Source organism: Protopterus annectens, chromosome 9.part0, assembly GCF_019279795.1.
Source record: "Protopterus annectens isolate FY-2018-M chromosome 9.part0, PAN1.0, whole genome shotgun sequence".
Taxonomy (NCBI): domain Eukaryota; kingdom Metazoa; phylum Chordata; order Ceratodontiformes; family Protopteridae; genus Protopterus; species Protopterus annectens.
The window spans coordinates 90,880,066-90,905,891 of NC_056743.1; the positions used below are offsets into that span (position 1 = coordinate 90,880,066).

Below are 25,826 nucleotides of genomic sequence, written 5' to 3' on the forward strand. Positions count from 1 at the left end.
TGCTTTTTATTTGGTATGACAACACTACAGGATTTCAGTCAAAACCAACAGCTGAAGTAGCAGGGCCTGTTACTGACCTGTGGGCCTGATACCTGCAGCTCCTGAACCCCTGGTTGATTTGGCCCATCTAGAAGCACTTCTTATTCATGTCTTTATGATTTCCTTGAGATAACTCGTATGAGGGGCAGCTCTTTCGGTATATTTTATCCAAGCCTTTTGGGTTTCTAATACCATGATGCAAATGGACCCCATTCCAGAGTCAAAGCTTGATAGTTCATGAAGTTAGCATTATTTCAATCGTTAATGTTGGTCAAAAGTGCTCTTTGCAGCACCCTCAGTGTGTCCAGAGTTGACTACTCCTACAGTTCATACAAAATTACATGTATCAGTAGCATATCTAAACACGACTGTAAATTATTTTTTACGAGATCCATTGAACCATTGCTCCTACTGCTATTGGAACTGTCTGGGTATCCTCCTTACACATTGCCCTCGTTTCTGCCCTGTAAATCTTGGCATTTTGACTTCATCTCTGTACGTAAAACATCGTAATCACTGGTTGTAGCAATTTCAGTAATCAATGCTGCTTTTGTCTTTTCATGGGCTACTATATTTGGTTTTCTTGCATCTATTTTTTGAACTGTTGGCAATGGATAGATCCCTTGTGATATAAACTTTTTGTGTAATGTTTTATGGCTCATGTTTCCAGTGGTTCTCAGCTTCTTTAATAGTGTAATGTTTGTATAATCCCCAGTGCAGCATTCTTGCCATATTATTGTGCTTTTCAGCATACAGGCCGTCTGCCATTAGTGAAACGCACCCAGCAACAAGAAGTGTGACCGTTTCCATTTATGTTTTACAAAACCTCTAATTATCTGTCTCTCTAATATGTTCGGTGTACTTTGTAAACCAGCGTATACATAGTTCACTGTCCTGTGCCGCCAATGTCAACCTTTCATCTTTTGGTTTAAAATCACCTTCACCTCTCCTTAACCATTCCTGTATAAGATCTTGATCAACATGAGGATATTCTGGGAGTTTTCTATACTTGCAACTATATTTATGTCTTTGCTAAATTTCTTGCCTTCTCATCTGATCCTTCATCTTTTATTCTTTTTTTTTGTTTTTTGGTATATTCAGTTGCTACCTGATTTTTGTCAACTTCTGGTTTGATTTCCATTTCCACTTGACACCGATATGCTTCTGTTAGACTAGCAAGGAAGTCATGTTACATTTGTTCTTGTGTTTTAAAAATGTCATTATGTTTGGATTTTGTAAGATTAGCAGTTATATATTCAGTCCTATGATTGCAGATCTATACATGTAATCTGTTTTGTGGAGGCCCATGCTTAGATTCTTCCCCTTTTTACATTTCTCCATTATGACTTTAACAACACATGAGGAGTCTTTATGACTTTCTTGTATTATCCTTTTGTTCTATTGCCATGATTGAGTTTTCTTCTAAATGATTATAAACTCTATCTGCATTAGTTCCTATAGTTGGTTTATACAATGTCAGAAGACAAGTTATTGGTCTGTAGTTTTTAGGGTAACTTGTAGGTTCACTGTTAAGGCAGTGTATTTTTTTTTTCCTGTTAACCAGATTGTTCGGGATGCACATATAAATAGTCCTTTCTTTGTGCTAAACCTTCATGTAAAGATGTTAATACTTTTATCCAGAAGTTGTGTACTGCATCTGGGCCTGGGATTTTCCATTTAGGAGTTTTTCTTAACTTGGTTTCAAGTTCTATTGCCATTATTTCATCCCATTTCATATCCTGTACATTTGAACTGCTTACTGTTTCTTTTACTACTGCCATCCATTCAGCTCTTTTATATTCCATAGGGTCTTTATAAATATTTATCCTAAGTGTGTGCATTTCTACTTTTTTGGTGGGATATCTATTCCTTTTGCCTTGTTTCCCAATTATCTGTAAAACTTCTTTGAGTCATCAATGAATTGCTATTTTATACTGTTCCTTTGTATTTATCTGCGTATCTTCTAAGTTTTTTTGCCTGTACTGATATCTTTAGTTTATTATTTGCAATAATGTACCGATAGATCCTACTTTGTTCTGGTATCACTCGTTGCTTTTATCATGTCCATCTTTGAGTGTTTTTTTTATCTGTTTCTTCTGTACTCTTCTAACAGTGACACTTCTTGTCTTAATTGCTTTATAATTTTCTCTCTTCGATAATTCCATGATGGCATTTGATTTCTTTCCTTCCTTTCCCTTATTGTTCTGTGTTTTTGTGTTAAGATTTAGCTGCACAGTAATATATTCTGTTTGCTGCTGTAATGTCACATGAATTTGAGTAGTCATGAATTATTGTGTTTATTTGTTTTATCAAACTTCTAACATTTTGGGTCGTATTGACTTTCTGCAATCTGTTTCTTTCATTGATCTTAATAGGTCTGTCCATCTTTATTCCCTTAGATCATATTCTTCTAAATTAAGGTCACATTCTTTATTCTCCATTTCCTGCAGACATTGTAAAGAATGTTCCAGAACATCTTCCTGTGCCACGTTCTCTTCAGTTTCATCCTGTGTCATCCATTGCTCTTTCGTATTGAAACTCACTGGCTTATCACGCCACAACATTGACTATATCAGAGTATCCATTGATCTGAAGTAGGAGATTCATTTGTCTGCAACCTGTGGGTTATGGATCCGATATCGGATCCAAACCGGCATGGTTTTCCAGCTATGGATCCAAGCTCTCAGCTCCTCCCCTCACCCATAATGCCCTGCTCTACCCTCATGACCTCAGATCTCGTTTGCCGCGCTGGTGACTGGATGTGCATTCATAGCTCTCAGCTAAGTGGTATTTTTTTTTACCTGTAAAATCAGAAAATTTTTTGGTTCTTTGAGTAATTCTGTGTGAAAGTTTAGGTTTCCCTTTCTGAAAAGTTTAATTTGAGTTAAATTAAGTAATTTTTTTTTTCCCTCCCCTCGCTGTTGCGTAGAGTGTGTGTGTTGGGCCTGTGTGTCTTTTTGTTTTAAGTTACTTTTAGTAGCTTTTAGTAGTTTATAGATTATGGCTGACCAGCCTAAATCTATTTTTCAAATGCTCGAGTGTGGCCATAAGCTCTCACCGCTGATGGCCACACTCGGTGTGTTAATGTCTGGGGTTGAACACCTCACATCTGGTTGTTCCATTTGTGCAGGGTTCAACCCCAGGGCACTGAGTGAGCGGAGGTCCTAGCTTGTCTTGGCGGGTCTTTACCGCCAGACTCGGCTCCGCCTCCGCTCCTTCGGGAACAGCTGTGGCTACGGTTGTTCCCCTGTGGCACCCCTCCTGCTCCTGGGACTCAACCTCCCGCTTCTGGAGAGGAGAGGGATGCTGGTAAAAGGACCGGAGGGAGAAGCACCAGCGGCGGGCCGAGACCTCTGTTTCGGCCCGCCAGCCAAGCTGGCTTCTCCCGGCTCCGTTGTCGGTTCGGTCTCCTCCTTCTCGGCTCCGGTCCCCTGTGTGCTTTTCACGGGTCCTGAGGAGGAGGAGACCCGATCTCCGTCGAGGCTATCGAGGAGGCACTCCAGGCCTACCTCGGTAGCCTCGTCGAGATCTACTCATAGCCTTTCTGATGCTGATCTGGACCGGATGATGAGAAGGTTCATCCAGGCCCAGATGCAGATGGGAGTGCTCTTGCCTCCCCCCCCTCCGGGCCGCAGCTCATCACCCTTTTTTAAGCCTTTTCGTCCTTCTCCGACCCGCTATCCGGGTTCGTTGCAGCTGGAGCCGAGCAGCCGGGCGGGGTGGGGCAGCGCCGATAGTACTTGGTACCGGATCCGACCCTGCCCTCGAAAAGGCCGGACCCGACCTCTCGGAGCCTGGATCCGAGCTTCGGATCCGGGGGGATCAGTGCTCCTTCGGCGCCGTCTGTGTCGGAGCGTACTGTCCCTTCGGATCCGAGCGCTTCGGCGCCGGCTCCGGTCCACTCTTCGGATCCGAGGGGGAGCCGATTGTCGGATCCTTTGGTCGAGGTCGGCTCCCCTTCGGCTTTTGATGTAGTGGAGAGGGCTCTGTTGAGGGTCTCCGGACCCCCGGCACTTGTTCCGGCTCCGTCCCGCGCTCCCTCTGCACTGGGCCAGGCTTCCACCATCCGGCCCCTGGGACAGCCCGTTTCTGTGCCCCAAGTTGCTCCTATGGAGCAAATTGGTGCTTGCGAGGACTCCTCTGACAGCCCCCCAGAGGATGTCCCTCGCAAGCATACGTGCAAAAGGAGGCACATTGACTCCCCCGAGTCTCTTACAGAAGACACGGACTTGGAGGAAGGGGAAGGCTCCCCACGGTCACCCCCCGAGGATGTCTCCTTTGGAGACATCATGGAAATGCTCCGTATAAGCGGGTGGTCTGCCCCCAAGTCTTCCTCGGACGAGTCCATGTTCTTGGAGGCATTTGAAGCGGGCCCGTCTACCTCTTGGGTGTCCCCCCCTGCCGACCCCCTGGTGGACCTTATTACCACCAGGGCGTGGAAGGAACCGGACACCGTGGAGCCAATTCCCAAAAGACCGGATAGGATCCTTAGTCCGCCATCCGACCGGGCCCATTGGAGTAAGGGGCCTCCGGTAGATGCCATGTTGACGGCGGCCACAAAGAGGGAACTGGCTCAGGAGAGTCCCTCAGTCCACCCACCGAGCAAGGAGTCTCGGATGATGGACCGCTTGGGGAAGCGGATGTTCAGTTCGGCGACCTTCTCGGTAAGGGCGCTGAACTATTTGGCACATGTCATTAGGATGCAACGAGATCTTATTAAGGAATACGCTGCATCCCCCCCTGAGTCCATTTCGGAGGAGGACAGAGTTCTGCACTCCACCCGTATGGCCACTCTTAGGTCAGTTACAAATACTTCTATGCGGCTACTCTCCCATGCAACGGAAGGCGCCGCTAGAGCTGCGGGACAGGACTGGTCACTAGACGTCAGGCCTGGCTCCGTCACTGCGATTTTTCTGAGCCCTTCACAGCGTCGTTTGCCAACGGCCCCTTTGATGGTTCTGCTCTGTTTGGCAAGACCGTTCGCGAGACGTTGACCCAGAGCGAAAAGGACGGGAAGACGCTGTCTGCCGTCGGAATCCGCTTCTCTGCACCCCAGAGGCCCTATTCTAGGAACCAAAAGGGTCAGAAGAAGATGTGGTTCCGGAAGTCGCAGCAGTCCCAGCCTGCTCCGGACAACCAGTCCTTCCGTGGCAGAGGAGGACAGGGAGGACGCCGCCCTAGAGGCAGAGGGGCTCCCAGAAACTTCGGGTCCAGGGAACCTTTCTCTGAACGGCCCGCAGCAACCCTGAGGGTTGCCCGACTGCTCTACTCTGGAGGCAGTCGGGACGTTTTCCAGGGCCTAGCGGGGGAGTCCATAACATCGGACCGCTGGGTTCTCCAAATCATATCCAGGGATATCGCATTCCTTTCCTTCACCTTCCAAAGTTGAAGTCCCTCCCAGACGCCCCACCCGGTCAACGGGAGGCCGCTTTGGCAGAAATTGGCCATCTGCTAAAGAAAAGAGCCATCCAGCCCGTTCCCCAGACCAGATCGGATCCGGGTTCTACTCCAGATTCTTTTTAGTGCCAAAAGACGGGGAACTAAGACCAATCCTAGACCTCTCTCTCTTGAATCTGGCAGTCCCCAAAGAAAAATTCGAATGGTCACTCTGCAATCTATTCTCCCCTTCTGGGAGAAAATCACTGGATGTGCTCGATAGACCTCAAGGACGCGTACTACCACATCCTGATGGACAGGCGCTCCAGGAGGTTTCTCCGCTTCGGCTGGGAGCCAGTCACTACCAGTTCGGGTCCTTCCCTTTGGTCTCACCACAGCCCCAGGGTGTTCACCAAAGTATTAGCAGTGGTAGCGGCCCACCTGAGGCTTCAGGGGTGCAGGTCTTTCCCTACCTGGACGACTGGCTTCTTACCGCCCCAACAAGGCATCTACTTCTATTGGCGAGACTCCTTTCTCCATCTTGCTCCCTTTCTGGGCTTCACAATAATTACAAAAATGTCCAACCTGGCGCCCACACAGCTCTTAGATTTTATAGGGGCCAGGCTAGACACAAGGAGTTTACGAGCCTTCCTCACTGCGGACAGGGTTCTAAATCTGCAGCTCCAGGTGCGGGCCATTCTCCATTCAAGTTCTGTTCCAGCGGAGTTGGTCCTGAGGGCTCTAGGGTCCATGGCATCGGCTATAGCACTTCTTCCTCTTGCCAGGCTCAATATGCGCATTCTACAGTGGGCGCTCTTAGTACAGTGGTCATACCTTGCTCTCCCATGCATCATCCCATAGCGATCAGCAAGGCTTGCAAGCGGTCCCTCTTGTGGTGGCTCCACTCCCGGATCTCCACAAAGGCCGCCCATTTTGTGCTTCTCCCCTCTCGCCACGGTGACCACGGACGCCTCCGCCTCGGGTGGGGGCACTTTGGCGGACCGTCCAAGGCACGTGGAGCGATTCAGAGACCTTACTGCATATCAATGTTCTAGAGATGAGAGCAGTGCTCTTAGCGTTGCTAGCACTTCAGGACTTTCTTCCCTTGGGAACAATTGCGATTCAATCGGACAACATGTCTGTTGTCTGGTACATCAACAAGCAAGGGAACAAGGTCTTACCCTCTTTGTCGAGAGGCCATGAGAGTTTGGGAATGGGCAATCTCCACCAATCGCTTTCTAATAGCAACGCACATTCCGGTCGGTCCAACATCCTAGCGGACAAGCTCAGTCGCACCATTCTGACCCCTTACGAGTGGTCTCTCAATTGTCAAGTAGCGGAACGCATATTCGCACGGTGGGGAACCCCTTCATGCGATCTTTTGCTTCTCCCTCAAACACCAAGTGCGACAGCTTTTTCGCTCTAATACCTCCTCCCGGAGGTACCCCAAGAGACGCTCTGGTGCATGCTTGGCCACCCGGTCTTCTGTATGCCTATCCACCCTTGCCTCTGATGCTCCAAGTTCTTCAGAAAGCCTCTCGGGTGGGTTGCAGAATGATTCTCATTGCTCCATTCTGGCCTCGACAGATCTGGTTCCCCTTCCTAAGGTCTCACTCGGTGAATCCTCCTTGGATTCTAGATCCCATCCCGGATCTGATTTCCCATCCATCCTGCATTCCTCCTCCGAATCTGGACAACCTGAAGCTGACCGCTTGGCTGCTCCAGTTCCACTCTTGATAAGGACTCCCGGTATTTCATCACGGTTAAGGCAATCTTGGTGGCAGCTCATAAACCATCCACTAGAAAGGTTTACGAAGCAAGTGGAAGCGTTTCTCTTTGTGGGCGGAGCGGCAAGGCCTGAATCCCTTCACGGTTCCTCTTCCTTTAGTACTTGACTTTCTAACCACTCTCTTTAACGATGGTGCCAGCAGTTCCACAGTCAAAGTACAGCTGGCGGCAATTTCTCACTATCACATTGGCCATGACTCTAATCCTCTTATGTCAGCCAAATTGTGTAAAATTTTTCTCAAAGGTACTTTTCTTCTCAGGCCCCCTATAAAACAAGCAGTTCCTCCTTGGGACCTTTCTCTGGTCCTACAGGCCTTGACCGCCCTCCTTCGAGCCAGCGGCTACGGTGGATCTCAAATTCTTGTCCTACAAGACAGCCTTTTTGGTAGCCATTACATCAGCCAAGAGAGTTTCTGAACTTCAAGCATTATCAGCTAAACCTCCTTACTTGGTATTTCATCCGGACCGTGTCTCCCTCAGGACCAACCCGTCCTTTCTTCCTAAAATCGCTTCTGAAGCAAACATCAATCAGTCCATTAACCTCCTGTTTTCTTCCTAAATATGAAAACAAAGGTGAATATAAGCTACATTCACTAGATGTTCACAGGCAACTTAGATTTTATCTGAACAGGACAGCTGGTCATAGGCAATCCGACCAGCTGTTTATTTCTTTTGCAAAATTCAATTTGGGCAAGCCAATCTCTAAAGTTTCTCTGTCCCGCTGGATTTCACAGTGCATTTTATTGGCTTATCAAGCTTCAGGAAGGCCCGCACCGGAGGGTGTTCATGCCCATTCAACCCGGTCAGTATCTACCTCGGCAGCCTTCAAGGCTAGGATTCCTCTAGATGATATTTGTGCAGCAGCCACGTGGGCTTCATCTCATACGTTTATTTCCCACTATAAGTTGGATCTTGCATCTAGGGGTAGAGCATCCTTTGGCTCCGGTGCTCCGGAATATCCTTGCATGATGGGCGCCCAAGATTCAGGTAGCTGGGGACTCTGTCCCACAGGTTGCAGACAAATGAATCTCCTACTTCAGATTTAGAAGTTATGTACTCACCATAACGTTCCATCTGAGTAGGTGTATTCATTTGTCTGCAACCATCCCGCCCTCCTATCCCCCTGGCCTTTCAGTTTCCTGCATATTCTGTGTTACCCTTTTTAGGGTTTTGTTGCTTTGGCAAACTCGATCTGAGGTCATGAGGGTAGAGCAGGGCATTATGTGTGAGGGGAGGAGCTGAGAGCTTGGATCCATAGCTGGAAAACCATGCCGGTTCGGATCCGATATCGGATCCATAACCCACAGGTTGCAGACAAATGAATACACCTACTCAGATGGAACGTTATGGTGAGTACATAACTTCTAATTTCCTGCCCTTTCCCTTGCTGTACAACTCCAACTGAGCTTTTGTTACTGGTTTCCTCATGAAGGCTCCAAAGTATCTTAACATGGCAACTGATCAGATACTTCCTGTTTCACCAGTTTGCCCTTAATTTGGGCACTCATTGTTCTCTCACGCTGTGATGTTACCAGAGTTGGATTTTCTACAGCAAATCTTTCACTTTGCAGGTAAGCCATTACTTCCGTTTCAATTTCTTTAATTTCTCCATTACTTAATCCTCTTTTCTACTTTTCCCCTTTGTTTTCTTATGTTTTGTATTGTAAACTTTTTCATATCTGGATGCCTTTTGCCTGCATTTTTCTTCACGTATCTTTGGTGATGCTTTTTTGTATTGATTAGGTTTGCTTTCTCCTTTGTATAGATATTGCACCATATTAAATCGCTCTCTCTTTCCTCCGCCCATATTTCTTCTTCAGTAGTTTCCCACTTCTCCTGTTTTTCCGTAATTTGGGAAGTCATTATTCCATCTTGCTGAGACATAACCTGTGTTAGACTTTCTACACTAAATTCGTCACTTTGCAAGTATTCTATAACTTCAGTTTATGTTTGATTAACTACTACTGTACTAATCTTCTGTTCTACATTCTGCCTTTGTGGTATTATTTTTGTATTGTGAAATGTGCCTGTATTTCTTTCCAAATATCTTTAATCAGTACAAAAAAAAAAAAACTCCAGGTTGGGTTTCTCCGTTGCATAAACAATGCACCATATCGGATCTCTCTCTTTCTCATGTCCATATATATTTTTTTTTTTTTTTTTTTTTTTTTTTTTTTTTTTTTTTTTTTTTTACACCTTTCAAAAATCTCTACCACACTGAAATATAAGATATGAATTGATGATCTGTTGTGCCATCACTAATGTGCAACGCCCTTCATTTCCTGACCCAAGGTCACTGGCTTGCTTTTGGTAAATTGAATCTGTGCTTCACCATAAGTATTATCTGTTACTGTGATATGTATTGTTTATCCTTACTCCACTGTCGCTGGGTTGCTTTGCGTATAAGGTCCATGGATCCAGAAATGGCATTCTGCAGACTGCAAGAGCAACAGTAAGGCAAAAGAGATACTCTTAAGTGCCTTCATTTTGATGTTTTCCTAATTTACTGCCGTCTGCACTTGTATTTAGTCGTTTTTAACTTAACTGCGTTTATTTAAACTGTATTTACTTTAATATTGCTACACATTCAAATGTGCTAGCTTACACTGCATTTAAATTGTCTTTACTGCTCTTTTAGCTGCTTCTCTGTTAAAAAAAAAAATAAATTCTAAGCTTGTTTCCAGACTTTCCTGTCACTAGTCCAGTACAGATTGGCTGTATCCAGGACTTTAAGTTTCTGAGACCCCCAGACCTTTCTGTGTTGAGGGAAACCTTCTAGCTTATCAGTGGGAGTAGTAAGAACTAGGTAGCCTATCTACCACGAGAGGAATGGTTTCTGGCCCAGAAATTGTAGTTTATTGGTCGTTTGGGCAGTTTTTCCATCCCTTTCAACTTTCTGGTTTAAAAGCCCACGTTTGCGCTTGTTTAATCTCTGCACAGCAGAGCTGAGCTGAGGTAAACTATTACCAGTGCCAGAAAGTCTGCTCTTCAGTTTTTCCCTTAGATTTTGCTTGTTCTTTTACTATTTGCACTTCAGTTAGCTTAATTGCCTTGCACTTCAACAGTCTTTTGTAGCATTTATTGTAGCACACTTAGATGCTATCAGCACTAGGTGTTCCTACATGTTAACAGCACCAGTACTTAGTTATGACCACCCCTCCTAATATGATTGTAGGGCAATTTCCCGTGCTTTCTCCTGCTAAGCTAGTGCACTTGGGAATTCAGAGACAGTGTAGCAACTGTCTCATGTGCACAGACAACCATCTCCTCTTACCCCCTGCAACACTCCTTCATGTGAGAGATGCACTTATATCACCAAATTGTAAGCTGTACACTCTCCAGCCAAGACCAGACTAGCTGGACAAGAGGAGAAGGTCAACACTTGCAACACACAGCCCTCCAAAATACCAGCTATCACAACTCACACACAGAAACACAAACCATACACCCACCTTCGCAGAGGCTGTCAATAAAAATGTATCCAAACAACAGAGACCCCCGAGACAGGAACGCACTCGACCACCACAACACAATACCAACCACAGAACACACAGCTCACCACCACAGTGTGCCCCACAACCTAAGCCCTTAAGGCAAAACACTTTGCCCAGTGTACTAATCATAGGAGACTCAGTAGTGAGGCACACTGATGTCCCACTCACTAGGTTGAACAAGGTGACAGCCAGTTGTCTTATCGGTTGTCAGGATCTGCCACATAACACAAGCACTCAGGTCACTCCACAAGTGCAAGTATGACTCTGTCATTGTCCATGTGGGTGTGAATGCCTTGAGACATACCTCCTTAGATTATATGAAAAGAGATGTGATGGAACTCTTGGATTATGTGAGTTGACCCTAGCTCTGAGGAGTATTCTACTGTCACCTAGAATGATACCACAGTACGAGCAGAAAATAATTAACTTCAATTGGCTAAACTTCTAGTGTAAGTCTAAGGGGATCCAGTGTCTGTCTACCTTGGACAACATGATTGACAGACCTCGATGCTTTGCCAGACACTGCCTGCATCTGTCACCCCTGGGATTCCGGCTGCTGGCTGAGGCTCTTGTCACCCCTATAGTGCCTTTTTTAGGCAGTGTTCCAAAGATCAAACTTCCACCGTAACAGCTACAAACAAATGTAGTCTGAGGGTCATGCTGCTCAGTGCTAGAAGTCTAGATCTCAAGATGCACTTGCTCGAATCTCTCCTCAAAATGGAGAATGTTGACATCTGTGCTGTAACAGAGACCTGGTTTAAAGAGGCTGAAAGCAGCCCTGCACTTCCAGGCTGCAACTTATTCCATACCTTTCAACTGCAGAATATGGCTGGAAGTTCTAAAAGTGGTGGTGTCTCCATATTCATGAATGATATACACACATCTAGACTGGTAGCCCAGCATAATGCATCCGTGATACTCCAGGTACAACTAATACTGGGTAAGATGGCGATACAGGTCATAGCCTGCTACAGTGCCCCAACCATGTCCCTAGACTCTCACTGCACATTCCTAAGCACCCTGGAATCTGTCAAGGTCCAGCCCAGTACTCGCATACTGGGTGACTTCAACTACCCTTCCATCAGCTGGGAAAACTATTCAAGTACCAATGTGCACTGGCCCAGCGCTTCCTGGAATTCATCAATTCCGATGCCCTGGACCAGCTCATTCTGACCCCCCCCCCCCACAAGAGGGAGCAACATCCTTGACCTGGTTATCACCAGCATGGGAAACTGTTATGCCACACCTATAGTCAATTCCTCCCTGGTTAGATCTGACCACAAACTGATCACCGTGGAAATCTCCATCTCACCTACACCCTCTGCAAAGGTGACCACCCTGAAAAACTTCTCCAAAGCTGACTTTGGGCTCATAAAATCAGACGTTGCTAACTTCTTGGCACCCATGCCAAAGGAAAATGGCTGCATGACAGCTGAATCATACACCAGTGTACGAGCACGTACACAAATGCATTTAACTTGCCATACCAAATAGGACCAAGATGCTCTCCTTCAAAAAAGGAAGCCAATCTGGTGGTCCCCCGGCCATCAATAAACTCTACAACAGAAACAAGAACTGTTCAGGAAAAAGTGAAGTCACAAGACTGGAAAAACTCCCTTTTCAGCCTCAACAAAAATTTGAGATCCCTTATCAAATCCTCTAAAGTCAGCAATGACCGCAGAATTGTGGCTGACACCAAAAACAACCATAAAGCCTTCTGTAGCTATATCAATAACCTCCAACTCAGGTTTGCTCTGAGTTATTGCACAATGGTACCTCCTATACTGAGCCAACAGATATAGCCAACAATACTGGCTGACAGATTCAGTGCCAGCTCTACCCCCCCAAAGGCCGTATCACAGTACCATCAAAAAACCTGGTACCCACCATTTCTGTGCTACAGGTAAAAGCTGCATTGTCCAAAGCCAAGAATACAGCATCCATAGGACCTGATAATATCATTGGCTGCATCCTACATGAGCTACAAAATGAACTGGCACCACACCTGTGTGCCCTGTACATTCACAGCCTTACCTCAAGCTATGTCCCTATTGAATGGTGCACTGATAAAAGCCATCCCTCTCCATAAAGGGGGTACCGACTACCGACCCTGGGAACTATCGCCCCATTAGCCTGACTAGTCTGGTATGCAAAACTATGGTCCATGGGACCTGATAATATCCCTGGCTGTATCCTACATGAGCTACAAAATGAACTGACACCACACCTGTGTGCCGTGTTCATTCACAGCCTTACCTTAAGCTATATACCTATCGAATGGTGCACTGCTACAGCCATCCCTCTCCATAAAGGGGGCACTGACTACAGACCCTGGGAACTATCGCCCCATTAGCCTGACGAGTCTGGTATGCACAGCTATGGAGTGCATCATCATGGACCTGCTTAAGGATATATGCAATCTCCAAACTCTGAACCCCACACAGTTTGGCTTTATCAAAGGGAGATCATGCCTGCTGAACCTGGTTGACTTTTTTGAGGCAGTCACCAAGGCTGTGTGGATGAGGGTAAGGCAGTGCATACAGCCTGCCTCGACCTGGTCAAGGCCTTTGATATCATTCCCTACTCGGGTGTCACTGATAAACTCACCAAACTAGGCACTAATCCCTGTATCACTAGGTGGGTTGCAAATTGGCTCACAGACTGGGCCCACAGAGTGAACGTTGTGGATTCCAAGTCAGACTGTCGACCAGTCACGAGTTGAGTCCCACAGGGCTCGGTGCTGGGCCCTCTGCTGTTTAGGATGTACTTCTCAGAAGTCCTGGCCAACACAGAGGGCCTCTGGCTGACCAGGTCTGCTGCTGATTGCAAGCTAAGAGTCATAATTAACTCCCCAAGTGATGCAGACATTCTACAAAAGGGCCTCACTGAGACCAGTGATTGGTGTTGGAATCATGGGTTAAGCTTAACACCAAAACATGCGTTATCATTCCCTTTGGAAAAAAACTCTGTTCCCACTAATTACCATGTCGATGGGAGCCCACTGAACACTGAAGAGGCCATAAGAGATCTGGACACCCAGGTCGACAGCAACCTCACCTTTGGCTACCACATTGCCACTGTGGTCAGAAAGTCCTATGTGGCACATCTCATAACCAAAGGTTTCGCATCTAGGAAGAGTGAGGTCATCATCCTTCTCTACTCATACCTCATCAGAGCAATCATTGTGTATAAAGCCCCGTTTGGCATGTACCTGACCAGACACCTTCATCAGCTGGAGAGGCCACAAAAGTACCTTACAAAAAGGTTCCTCGGCCTTAAACACATGTCCTACATGGACAGACTCAAGAAACTTCAGCTGTTCTCAGTCTCTTATCTGCTTAGGGGTGATCTCTGCTTGACTTACAAACCCATGTCTGATCCAGTCCTACTTGAAATGCTACACCTAAAGAAATCACAACCCCCCGTGCCACACGCTGTAGAGATCACAACCTCAGTACCACAATCAGAAGAACATGCTGGAGGGACAGGTTCATCACCCAGAGACTTGACTGCCCATTCTCTGGAATAGACTTCCCATTCATGTCAAGCAGAGCACCTCTCTGGCCCCCTTTAAGAGAAATCTTGATGAGTGGATGGATAACAGAAAGATCACCCCAGTGGCCCTACTGGATAGAGGCACTGTGAACTAACATCGGGTGGCACAATACCAGGGCAATTTTGTGGGGCTAGGCTTGTAAAGGCTCCAGGGCCATTAGCCTAGTACACACCTATGAACCTATTTGTGTTTATGAAGTAGGGCACCAGGTTTGTTGTCGAGTCATTTGTTTATTATATACCGCTGCCTTGAACAGAGTTTGTGTTCAGCATAACAACTTGCATATCAGACTGATGCTTCTGTTTTTGTTTACATGTAATGAATGCTACACCAAAAATCAAAATACACTTGACATAATGTAAACAATGTATACGTTAATTCTTGAGCTTAATTACTTTGACACATTAGATGTATTCTTCATCATTTATGTTCCCATGCATATGCTAACTTTTCTAGAAAATGTATTGGGGACTTTGTTAAATGTTTTGCCTGAAGTTTTTTTCGTTGTTCTCCAGTGTAAAAAAATTAACTTGGCTTAGCTGGATCTCTTGGTCAGCAAAGAAAGAGGAAATTGTAAATAATTTCAGTTTGGGACTAAAAGAAAGAATATCCAGTTAATTTCTGCTGAAGATAGCTGTTTGGTGCTAACTTATGGAGCTAAATTCTCACTAATTTTAATTCAGCTGGCTGTTAAATTGGTGGGGACGACGTAAAGCAAAGAGTAGCCCGGAGAATTTATATTGCCGTTGGGAACAAGACAGTGATCTCCAGTGCTTTGGAACCCTTGGACTGTTTTATGAATATCTGGAAATGGGTAAGGTTGTGATCTCCATCACTTTATAATTTAGCTGTAGCTTGTAACTTCTATTCCAGCTGATTTTGCATTAACATTTGGTATTTAATGTGGAAGTGTGTATTTAATAATTATCTAAGAGCACGTTACAAAAACACAGTTTCCTTGTACCTTTGTCCAAGAGGTGAAACAAGTTCCAGCATTTAAACTGTTACGTGATTTGCTGTGGAAAGGTTTGTTTGACAGTGTCTTTTAATATGTACAGTCTTTTGGAACATAGCATTGTAAGTATGTTTGTAATAAATAAGCAAGAGCTTCCAAGATGTGTGAGCATCACTGCAGTTCATCTAGTGACTAGACTTTTTCAGATCAAGAAACTGACAACCCTAGCCACAATGGTGTTCTTTTTCAGGATTTGAGTTTATGCATTTCTTCACTTAGTTGAGATAGGTTCATAGGTGTATGCTAGGCTACTTACCAATGGGGACTTAAGACTAGCCATGCATCCCAAATCTCTGACAAGTTCTGGTACCCTTGGTACGTGTAAGCAGGGTTATGGTAGGTGAAACATTTACAGGCTGGATTTGTCCATTAGAGACAGATGCCAAACTAGGGATTAATTTCCCTGTTCGCCATCCAGTTGTCCAAGTTGCAGTTGAATTGGGTTAAGGAGTAACTCTGCTTCACATGGATAAGAAGCCTGTTCCAGAGATGGGCTTGTCTCTGGGATACATACCTGTCTCTTCAATGGGTCCTGTTTATGTCACAGGCAAGGTTTAAGTCTCTAGAATGGGTAATTCTAGTGCTGTTTATTTTGCGGATGTACAGGAGGTGCATATGGGTGGAGTCTGATGATTCCATATATGCCGGTCATAGAGCTCCCTTCAACAGCCTGTAGAAAACAGAATACATGGATTGGGCTTTGAAGCAGTCTACATAGGACATGTTGTTTATGGTCTTGTATTCCTTTAGTGAGGAACCTCTGTGTACATAACAATTGTTGGATGTGCCTGGTAAGGTGTGTTCCAAAGGCAGCATTATACTCAATGATAGGTCTGATGAATGCCGAATACAGTGGAACAATGACATCTTTGGACCTAGATGCCATACCTGTGTTTATAAGTTGCACAACCTCAGTTTTGTAGATGGCATGATGGTCAAAGGCTATACTCCAGTTGACCAGGTCGACTCTTGGGAATTTGTTGTCACTATGATAGTTACCATGGGTGGCTGATTTCCCAAAGGATACTGTCATGCATTTCTTGGCATTTAGTTTTAGTTCTTGGCTCTGACAACAGTTATTTGTCTGTGTCAGCCCTTCCTAGAGAACATTAGTGTCAGTGGGGGATTCTGTTACTGCTCCTAATTGGCAGTCATCTGTAGATTTGGTCACTCAGATGCCATTGACATTGGCCTTGACTTCAGAGAAGTGGGTGTCAATTGTCAAAAAGGAGTGGTGTCAGGACTGATCTCTGAGGATCTCAGCTGGCGACTGACCTCTTTGCAGAGGCAGACTCCCCAATTCTTACTAATGAGGTCCTGTCTGTGAAACAGCTGGCTGTCCACTGGGTGATATAATGGTTTTATACCAAAGCTCTTATGTTTGTCAACAATGCCTGTGTGGAATATTTTGTCAGATGCCTAGGCCAGGTCAAGGTAGGCAGTGTAAACCATTTTGCACTCATCCTCTGATTTGGTGACCTAGTAGAAGACCACTAGGTTAACCGATCCTTGACTCCATAGACATCAACATCATCTAATATGATGAGATGTTGAAGGGAGTGGAGTTTCTTGTTTAGACTTCTGGCATGTAGCAGTAACACCTTTATATTTTCTTGATTTGGTTTGCTATGTCTGAAGTATTTTCAGTTTGGCACTGCCCAAAAAAGACACTGTGGGGAAGACAGTGTTTTAGATAATATTCGAAAGCATAGAGGGGAGAGGTGCAGACCATCCCTGGCAAAGCAGCTTGGTCTGCTGACCATCTCCTTTCATGCCAGCAGATATTGTACCTCCTTAGAATGAGACCAGAAACTAAGTCAATTAAAGTCGGTCATCTTTTCTTATTGTGGCATCATCCTTGGAAAAGTTAGAATGCTGCTGAATAACGTCTCTGTCATGTAATTTATGGAGATGTGTCTTCAGGTCATTTACACACACATGAACTGAGTCTTAGTGGTACTTTTGTGGTCCAATGACTCGAACATATGCCTAAATATGGTGGATCCTGGCCCCTGATAAGCAACTGACTGTGACTTTCTCCTTACTCAGCCTGGGGAGAAGGGACATCAGTGTGTCTCGCAGTGCAGTCTGCAGTGTTCAGAATGTTAGATTGTGTGGTGGTTTGCCTTATGGTCATAGAAGTACAGGCTCCATGAGCTATAGCTGTATGTATTGATGTGGGGGGTGTATTGAAAGAGTGCTTATGAGGCTGTTGAGGGCATTTGTAATGTGTGCTTTATCTAGGAAATATTTGGGGTCTAGGAAGGCTACATTTAAGTGCCTCAGCATATGTGGGTCTGTGTCTGTTTCATGCTGTGTGATGAGTGCATTGTACGCTTTTAAGTGAGAACTTTGTGTCCAATGACATTGTGTAAATACATCTCTTGCATACCTTATCAGTTTGTTTGAGAATTATCTAAGTCCACAAAAGAATTCAGGCAATGAACTGCTCTGCGAGCAACAAAGAAAATGTATAAAATCCAAACTTCACAGAGCAGAAACAGGCTGAAAGAAACCACCGCGGCATAAAACCAAAGAGTAATTTTATTTCAATAAGCACTTTGACACATGATGAAGCAACAGTGTTTGTGAAAGCGCATATCGAAATAAAATTACCCTTTGGTTTATGCCGTGGTTGTTTGTTTGTCTGTTTCTGCTCTGTGAAGTTTAGATTTATATACATATATATTTCTTTGAAAATTAGCTGAATTTCAGTAAATATGAGGCAATTTCTACATTGCCTCAAAATGCCCATATTCACCAAGCCTATCATTTAGTAATACTTGGTTTTAACCTGGTTCTCCTAATGCAGTCTGTTCTGTTTTCTGTTCACTTTAATATTCGTCCAGAATTATATTTGTATATAGACAAGCTAAGTGGCATGAAAGTTTGTGCCCATGAAGTAATTGTTTCCTTCACCAAGATACTGAAATTCATCTTGTTCTGGTAATTGGGGACAAGTTCCTTTAACAGTTTAGTGTTCCCCCTCTTTCACTGGTAGTGGCTCTTTGTAATGTGAGATTAGGAAATGTTTTCCTGGAGGATTAATTATTTGTTTACCATTTGAGATTACTTCCTATTTGCAATGTGGAGAAGCTTCTCCCATCAAAATTGGTTTTGGATTGTATATTTCTTGCTGTGTATTAAGTGCCTCCAGTTTTTTATATTAGAAGATAGCATACTAATTTCAGTCCCAGCTTTGGGACACAATGTTGAAAATTCTTACAGATGAAGAGTATATAGATAAACTGTTTAACATTCCTTCTAAAGTGATAATCGGGGAGGAAACAAGCCTAGTCTGTGAGGAGTATGTGCCTTTTACAGTGTTACTAGAGGCTAGAGACTGTACATTCCTTATGGAGAATTATTTTGCCAGGTATGAGCAAAGGTATGTTTACTGCAAAAGTTTGACAGTGCTGTTCCCGATGTATAATTGGCCATTACATTGCTGAACAGTGCTTTATGTGGGTGTCCAGGAGAAGGTTAGCTTTAACTATAAGCTCAGGTTTGTTGTTAGCCTCTTTTGCAGTTTGGTCTAAACAGTATCTGTAGGGAGAAGTCAGTGGGTCAGATCAGGATCAGCAGCAAGAAAAGCTGGTGTAAAACGAGGAAAATGCAGTACAGTTCACTTCCACAAGAACTATCCAAGGAAACCTTTGATTCCAAGTCTCCAGGCTGCTTTGTTAGGAGATCTAAATATGCTGTTTGCAACAGTACATTCTAATAGGCAAGACTATGCCCACACAGAAATGAACTTTGAAGTTAATAGAAGAAACTTTGAAACATCATCTTATCATAATGTTTTCAAAAAAAAAAAAAAAAAACCTGAGAAGTGTATAAATGTTTGTTTTTGAATTCTCCTGTGCCTTCATAGTGACATTGCCAAGACTGCACATGAAGATGCTGCAGTGGTACCTAAGGAACAGATGGTGTTAGCATGCGCACCTCCTGCAGTGTCCCATTCTGTTGCTACCTTGCATTGAGAAACTGATAAGTATATTGCATAAGACAAAAGTAGCTTAGTCTATGCGTAACCATCACATTGACCCCAAGAATCCAGACCCTTACCTTGGGACATCCCTGATACAGCATAGGGGTGCATATGATCATCCAAGAAATCTGAGACAAAAACTTCAGGAAAGAAAGACATCAGTGTGAGAGGATGGCAGTTCTTGTCTTTAAATTCCTTTTAACCTATTTGGAAATGAGCTTACCCTGCATGTCAGTGCATCAACAAAGAGCAACTCTTACTTGCTCCTCAGGTTAACAATGCAAGCTTTGGATCTAGCTAAGGAGTTTGTCTCTGCACCTCAGGGCATCTTATTTCCCATCATCAAGAATATATGTATAGACATTATGATTAACATCCATTCGTGTGGGTCTAAGTCCTAATCGGGGATGTCTTCTTGAAATTGATCCACAGGATTGGGAGGGGTGTCACCATTAGTATCCCTCTTTTGAGGAAGTCTTACATCGAGCCCAGTTCCAGGAGTTTGGATGACAGATGCCTTCTTCATAACATGGGCAGGTCTTTTTCTGTGCCTATTCCATCCTGTACCTGAATCCCAAGGATTCTGCAAGAAGGTAAAGGGCAAAACCAGTTGTATTCGTCTTCTTCTTCATGCAAAGAGCACCGATTCTCTCCCATCTGCATCCCTTAGCTACTTGTCTTGGAAGACCATTGTATTGATGGCTTTTACCTCTGGTAGAAGGATTTCAGAGCTGAAAGGCTGTCACCTATCTTGTTTACGTTGCCATTAGGTATCCTGTTGTCTTTGACCTCCTTTCTCCTTGCAAGTCATATAGTACAGCTAACACTTGAAGCAAAGATGTCAACCTCCATTATAAATAGATAAAATGGGTTATTGGAATAAGTACATCACTCAGCATCACCCACTGCTCTGGAATAAATTCCCTCTTAGTCACACTGGTGCAACTCCTCATCATTTGGACATTCCCTGGAATGTATGGCTATGTGTGGAATGTATGGCTAGGATTGGGGTGGTAAATGGTTAAGGTGTTTCCCTCACAGTCACTGGGTACAGAGTTTGATTCTTAAAGGGAAATTGGCAAGGCTTAAAATGACCCACATCATGACTAACTGGCTTCACTCTCCTTGAAAGAGGCTGTAAAGCCTGACATCTGTATTTGACAAGACGTAGCATGATTAGGTTTATATGATGCTATTCAGAAAGAATTTTTTTTTTAATTTATTTATTGTATGCAAAGACAGGGTGAGCTTGCATACTAATACAACCTTCATATCTAAGGCGGTGACACAGTTATCCCTGAACCAAATTATTCACCTCCCTTTTTCTTCCCAGCTGCACAGAGCAAGAGGGAACAGATTTTACTATATCTGGATGTGCATAGATGATGGTTTATTTGGACAACTAAACAGATGAGAAAATCAGACCAGTTTTTAGTTTCCTGTCATAATGGCAAGGAAGGAAAATGTGTAAAGTGAGCAAGCAGACAATATGTAAATGACTAGTGCACTGCATTTCCTTCTGTTTGTTTCCACTAGTGCACTGCATTTCCTTCTGTTTGTTTCCACTCGTGCACTGCATTTCTTTGTTTCCATTAGTGTCACTGCAGCCTCTGCTGCTGTCTGCAGATGAGTTAACACTCAGTCCATAATAGAAGCAGTGACTTTGTCTTAAGCTTATACCTTTTCAAAATGCTGCAGTCTAGGTATTGCTTACAGGGCCTGGGCAGGTTTTTCCACAGCTTTCCTACAATACCCACTCTCTTCAAACCCCTTACAGGGCAAGCTACCCACTGGTACTTGAGCTCTGGAAGTGTACCCAGAAGTTACAAGTACAACAATAAAAATTACTGAGGGAGTTTTACAGTTGTGCTAGAAACTTAAAGGATTTGTAGATTGACGTATATTCACTATTGCAGTCCCATTTTCCTACAGTATCTCCTATGTTTCTTTAGTTTACATCCTGTGGTTGAGGTGGTACCTGTTCCACCTATTTCCCACCCATCGACTCTGTTCCTTCACAAGGCAGTTTCTTTCCTCAGGATTAATGTGACACCAGGAGAAGGCTGCTTGGGGTCTTGTGATTGAGACCGGTTATCCCTAGGGATTTGTCCTTCAGTTCACTTGTGCTCTGGCACTTTAAGTCAGGGAAGAACTAATGATGCATCTTGATGAAGTTCCTTTTGTATATCACTGATCTTCTGACATGTGGGTGGGAGGGAGTCATCCAGATCCAGGTGGAGGAAGGTAAGTTGGCCAGCCATTGGGTTTCTTCAGGCAAGAATACCTATAAGTTATGACTGCAGCACTAAATATACTTAAACATCTAGTATTGTGGTCAGTTAAGTACTTATAAGAATAAATTCATTTCCAGTCTCTCTTTTTCCCAGACAAATGGACACAGTTTTCCATTTGGTCAAAGTCTATGGAAGTAGACCCCTTTTTTGGTTCATTCCTGACCATACTGACTACTTAGCTGTCACCAGGTTTAAGCTTTTCTTCTATTAAAGACCACTTGGCTACCATCTCCAGCTATTATCTGGGTTAATGTGGAATGCCCTTGTTGTTATTGATATTTCTAAACCTATCTTGAAGGGAACCTTCCCTTTGAGTCTACGTTGTGATCCAGAGCTTCTTTAGGAATTGCTTTTTGCTTTTGATAAATTAACACAGGGGTCCTCCTTTTTGTGTCTGACCCCCACTGTGGAGGTATGTTTGTTTTGGAAATAGCCAAAGAGGAAGGGATTAGGGAGTCCTACGTCAGAGACCTACTCTGTTAGAGCTTTTACTTGAATATAGAACAGAAGCTGCAGTTAAAGGGATAATTAAGACCGACATATAAAATATTGCATGATAACTATAAGAATCAGTCAGAGGAGGTAAGAAAAGATTGGGAGGAAATACTGGGAAAGCAATTTACAAGGTAACAACTGGAGACCATGTGTATGGCTCCCACGTTTGCTGCAAAGTCCAGAAGGTTTAGGATTTCTGCTTGGGAATATTTGCATAGTTATTTTTTTTATACACCAAGCAGACTTCAAATAATTTTTCCTCAGCCAGATAGCAAATGTTGAAGGTGGGACTGGGAAGAAAGAGGCAACTGGGAAGATGTGTTTTGTGAGTGTAATGAGCTGGCAGATTTAAAAAAAAATCCCTTCAGAATATTCTGTTAGAAATGTTGGGGGAACAAATAGCTGTAACTAAGAAAATATTTTTTGATCTGGGACAGAGTATCTGAATTGTCAGCATTCAGGAGAACCTGCCAGTGTATGAGGTCTTCCAGTGTCGCCATTCTAGGCAATCCTATCAACCAAAAACATAAACCAAAACCATAAACCAAAACATAAAAACTTTTTTGAAACCCAAACAAGAAAAAGAATGTTTATAATGCATCAGTCAAACCTTTTTTCTTAATACATACCATATGTTTAGAAATACTTTTCACACAAACATCTTTCAGCGGACACTCCCAAGGGCTGAATGAACACATCTCTATTGCACCCTTTTGTAACTTAAAGCTGATAGGCAGAAAAACTAAGAGCTTGGTTTGTTTGGAGTACATTAACGGGTTATGTATTCTGAGGAAGTTCTGACTTATAGAATGGAAGCACTGAATAATAAATTAAAATACAAATTCTGCAGTTAGATTGCTCTGTTCTGATTTAATAGTAATCCCTTTGGAATTATGCGATGGAGTGGTGGTTGGTCAGCCAATTTGGCATAATATTGAGTAATACCCTCTGTAGTTACTGCTCCATGGTTGGACACTGGTCTCCATCAGCAGAGGTTGTCATCTTGTATCAGGAAGCTCATTGAGAAAAAAAAACCTTTCCTTGTCACCTCTTTCCCCAGTAATTTTTTGGAGTATTTCAGAAGAAGGTGAAACTGTGTTTGGATGGACAAGGTTGAGGCTTGTACCTTTGCCTCAGCAGATATAGGAGACCCAAGTGTCTGAGATGGTGATGGATACCTGGTACTTCTGTCTGTTGCAGTAGGTTGCATGTTGCTTAGCAGTGATCTTACCCCATTCATTTTGAAACTGTACTCCCAGAAAAAAAAAGTAAAAAGCGGACCCATCAATGGAAGCATCCATTAATTTAAAAGAAGGGAACCTGGCCTATTCATTCACAGTTAGGCTCTGATGCTGAGGGTGAGTACACAGTTTCCTCAGGCTGCCCCCCCCCAACAAGCCTTTGGCTTTTCTCAGTATTTGCAACTTATGAGAATGTGGTTGAAAACATTACTTTGCAACTGAACTGTCAGCCTCATCTCCACACTAAAAAAAAGATTAATAGAGAAGTACCAACATTTTTTATGGATTATCTGAGAGAACTGCTAGTAATTTCATTAGAAGGAGCAAAAGGATCTGGAATTGTCAGACATAAACACCCTATACAGTAGTGACATAGAGCAGGAGAATTAATGTTTAGCAAGGAGCATAATGTCAGCTACCCTAGGTATGAAATCAGCAGTTGGCTATCAACTCTGCGACTTGGACTGCAGTTTAGATGGGAAAATGTGCTGTTATGTCCAGATATGACTGTGATTAGAAGACATGCAGGGCTTTATATTCTGTCCATTCCAGAGGATGTTAAAGGGCAGTTTTTAAATGCACATTTGGAAAGATGGAATCTTTTTGGCCCTCCTTCACCTCAGGTTGGGAAAAAAGTTATAAGAAAACGATAACAGTTTTCCACCCCATCTCTCGACAAGTACTCTAGAAATTACCTATCAAAATCCTGGTCCTTTCACAGGAAGCAAACTAAATTGCCACTATAGATAATATGGGCAGTTTGGAAAAAGACAACAAAGCCTGGAGAGATGAGAAAAGCAGCCTTGAAGAGAATGTAGGCAGGGGAGAGACAACCCAGCTTCTGACTACCACCACCTACTTCTGCCAAAAACCTCCTGGATAGGAACAGTCTTCTTGGAGTAGTGGTCCCTCCTCATTTCAGACAAATGTATTACTGAAATCATGGCCCCTGTTTCTGGCATGCCTCTTGTACCATGAAACCAGTTGCTCCATATAATATCCAGTCTCAAACTCTCAATCAGCTGATGGACTGCAAGATAGAAGAAGTTGTCCCAGCACTAGAAGGGGACTGGATCAACTCAGAACTGTTCCTTTTACCTAAGAAGAGAATAAAGGGAAGGATATGCTGGTTCTTCCCATTCTCAACACGTATGTGGTGTTAAATAGATTTAGGATGCTTTCTTTAGAGTTTTCCTTCTGCTGTTAAAGCTTCATTTGTGGTCACCCTAAACATTTATTTATTTGATGTTCTTAGTTTCTCACTGCTACTTGTGGTAGCCCTCAGTTGGTCCGAATACCAGAGTCAAGATTTTCTGTCGACTGCTGTCGCTTGCTGGGTGACATCAGGTCGTCCGAGCTATAAAGGAGAGCAGGGGATTCCATTACCTCAGTCTTTCTTGCCATGGAGCCCATAGCAGAAGCAATTTGCAACAGTGCCAGTCGGCTGTTTCCAGATTTCGAACTTCAGCTGAAAATGTCTAAAGTTAAGTAGCCCATTGGGGATCCTTCCTTTTTTTTTTGCACTAACCGATGTCCAAAAAAGTCAATACCTGTCTTGCCTGTGGAAAGCAAATACCACACTGAGACTTCCATTCTTACTGTGTCTCTTGCTTAGGCCCAGATCACGATGTACCCTGCTGTCGCTTCTGTGCCCTCTTTAACGCTAAAACTATTCATCGCAGAGCTTTGTTTGTAGCCAGTTATTTTCATCTTTTGATTACCAATATGGCATCTATCAGTCAGCAAACTGCAGATCTTCCGAAAAAATGTAAAGATTAGGATAGAGACAGATCGCATAAAACTAAGCCTTCTGACGACACCACCGCTAAATGGGTCGTCCGTTCTTCGGAATTCAGTGAGGTGCTTTCGCAGCCCCTGATGCCCGATTTGATTTCTTTGGAGGCCTCTACTGAGACCCTTTCGGAGTCCTGTATACCACAGATGTCTGCATGGCCTAACGAACCTTCAGCTGTCTCTGCCTCTGTTGGGTCCTGAGCTGCTAAGCAGGCACCGGCTTCAGAGGATACCACTCGCACTTCGGATTTCACTTCAAGGACTTCGCCGTCTCTTCCGACTAACACACTGACGACACCGAGGGATACCCTTCAGGCCAGACTTAGACCACCTTCAAAGATAACAGCAAAAAGTCTCCAGTCCACTACTCCTCCCCCTCCTCAAACTAGAATGCTTAAAATGGTGGAGGATCTCATCACTTTCATCCAGGTTAATCAGGCCACTCCAGCCAAAAGAGACAACCAATCGGATTTAGACTCAGAGGGATCGGACTCCTCAGTTTTTGAAGAGGAAAATCCTCTTACTGCCTATGAAGACTCAGATGCAGAAGAATCTATTCCTTCTGCATCACCTCCGGAGGACTTTTCCTTTGGGGAAACCCTCCATACCCTCTGGGAACACTTCCAATGGGAATAGACAGATTTCCCTCAATCCAAGAAAAGACTGAGAGTTTCTGGACCTACCCCAGCATAGGCCTCAGGCCATCCCACCCATCTTGTGGAGGTGGTAGATGATGATTACCA

The 25,826-nt window shown here is 44.0% G+C and overlaps 1 protein-coding gene across 4 annotated transcripts in view; it reads left to right on the plus strand.

The window, feature by feature from the left end:
- ANO5 (anoctamin 5) overlaps positions 1–25,826 on the plus strand; it is a 1,890,652-nt gene that overhangs the window by 1,687,111 nt on the left and 177,715 nt on the right. For all 4 annotated transcript variants that reach the window (XM_044082599.1, XM_044082600.1, XM_044082601.1 and 1 more), the window contains one exon: positions 14,937–15,067. In XM_044082599.1, the coding sequence (XP_043938534.1) occupies positions 14,937–15,067 (131 nt within the window). The remainder of the gene's footprint in view (positions 1–14,936; positions 15,068–25,826) is intronic.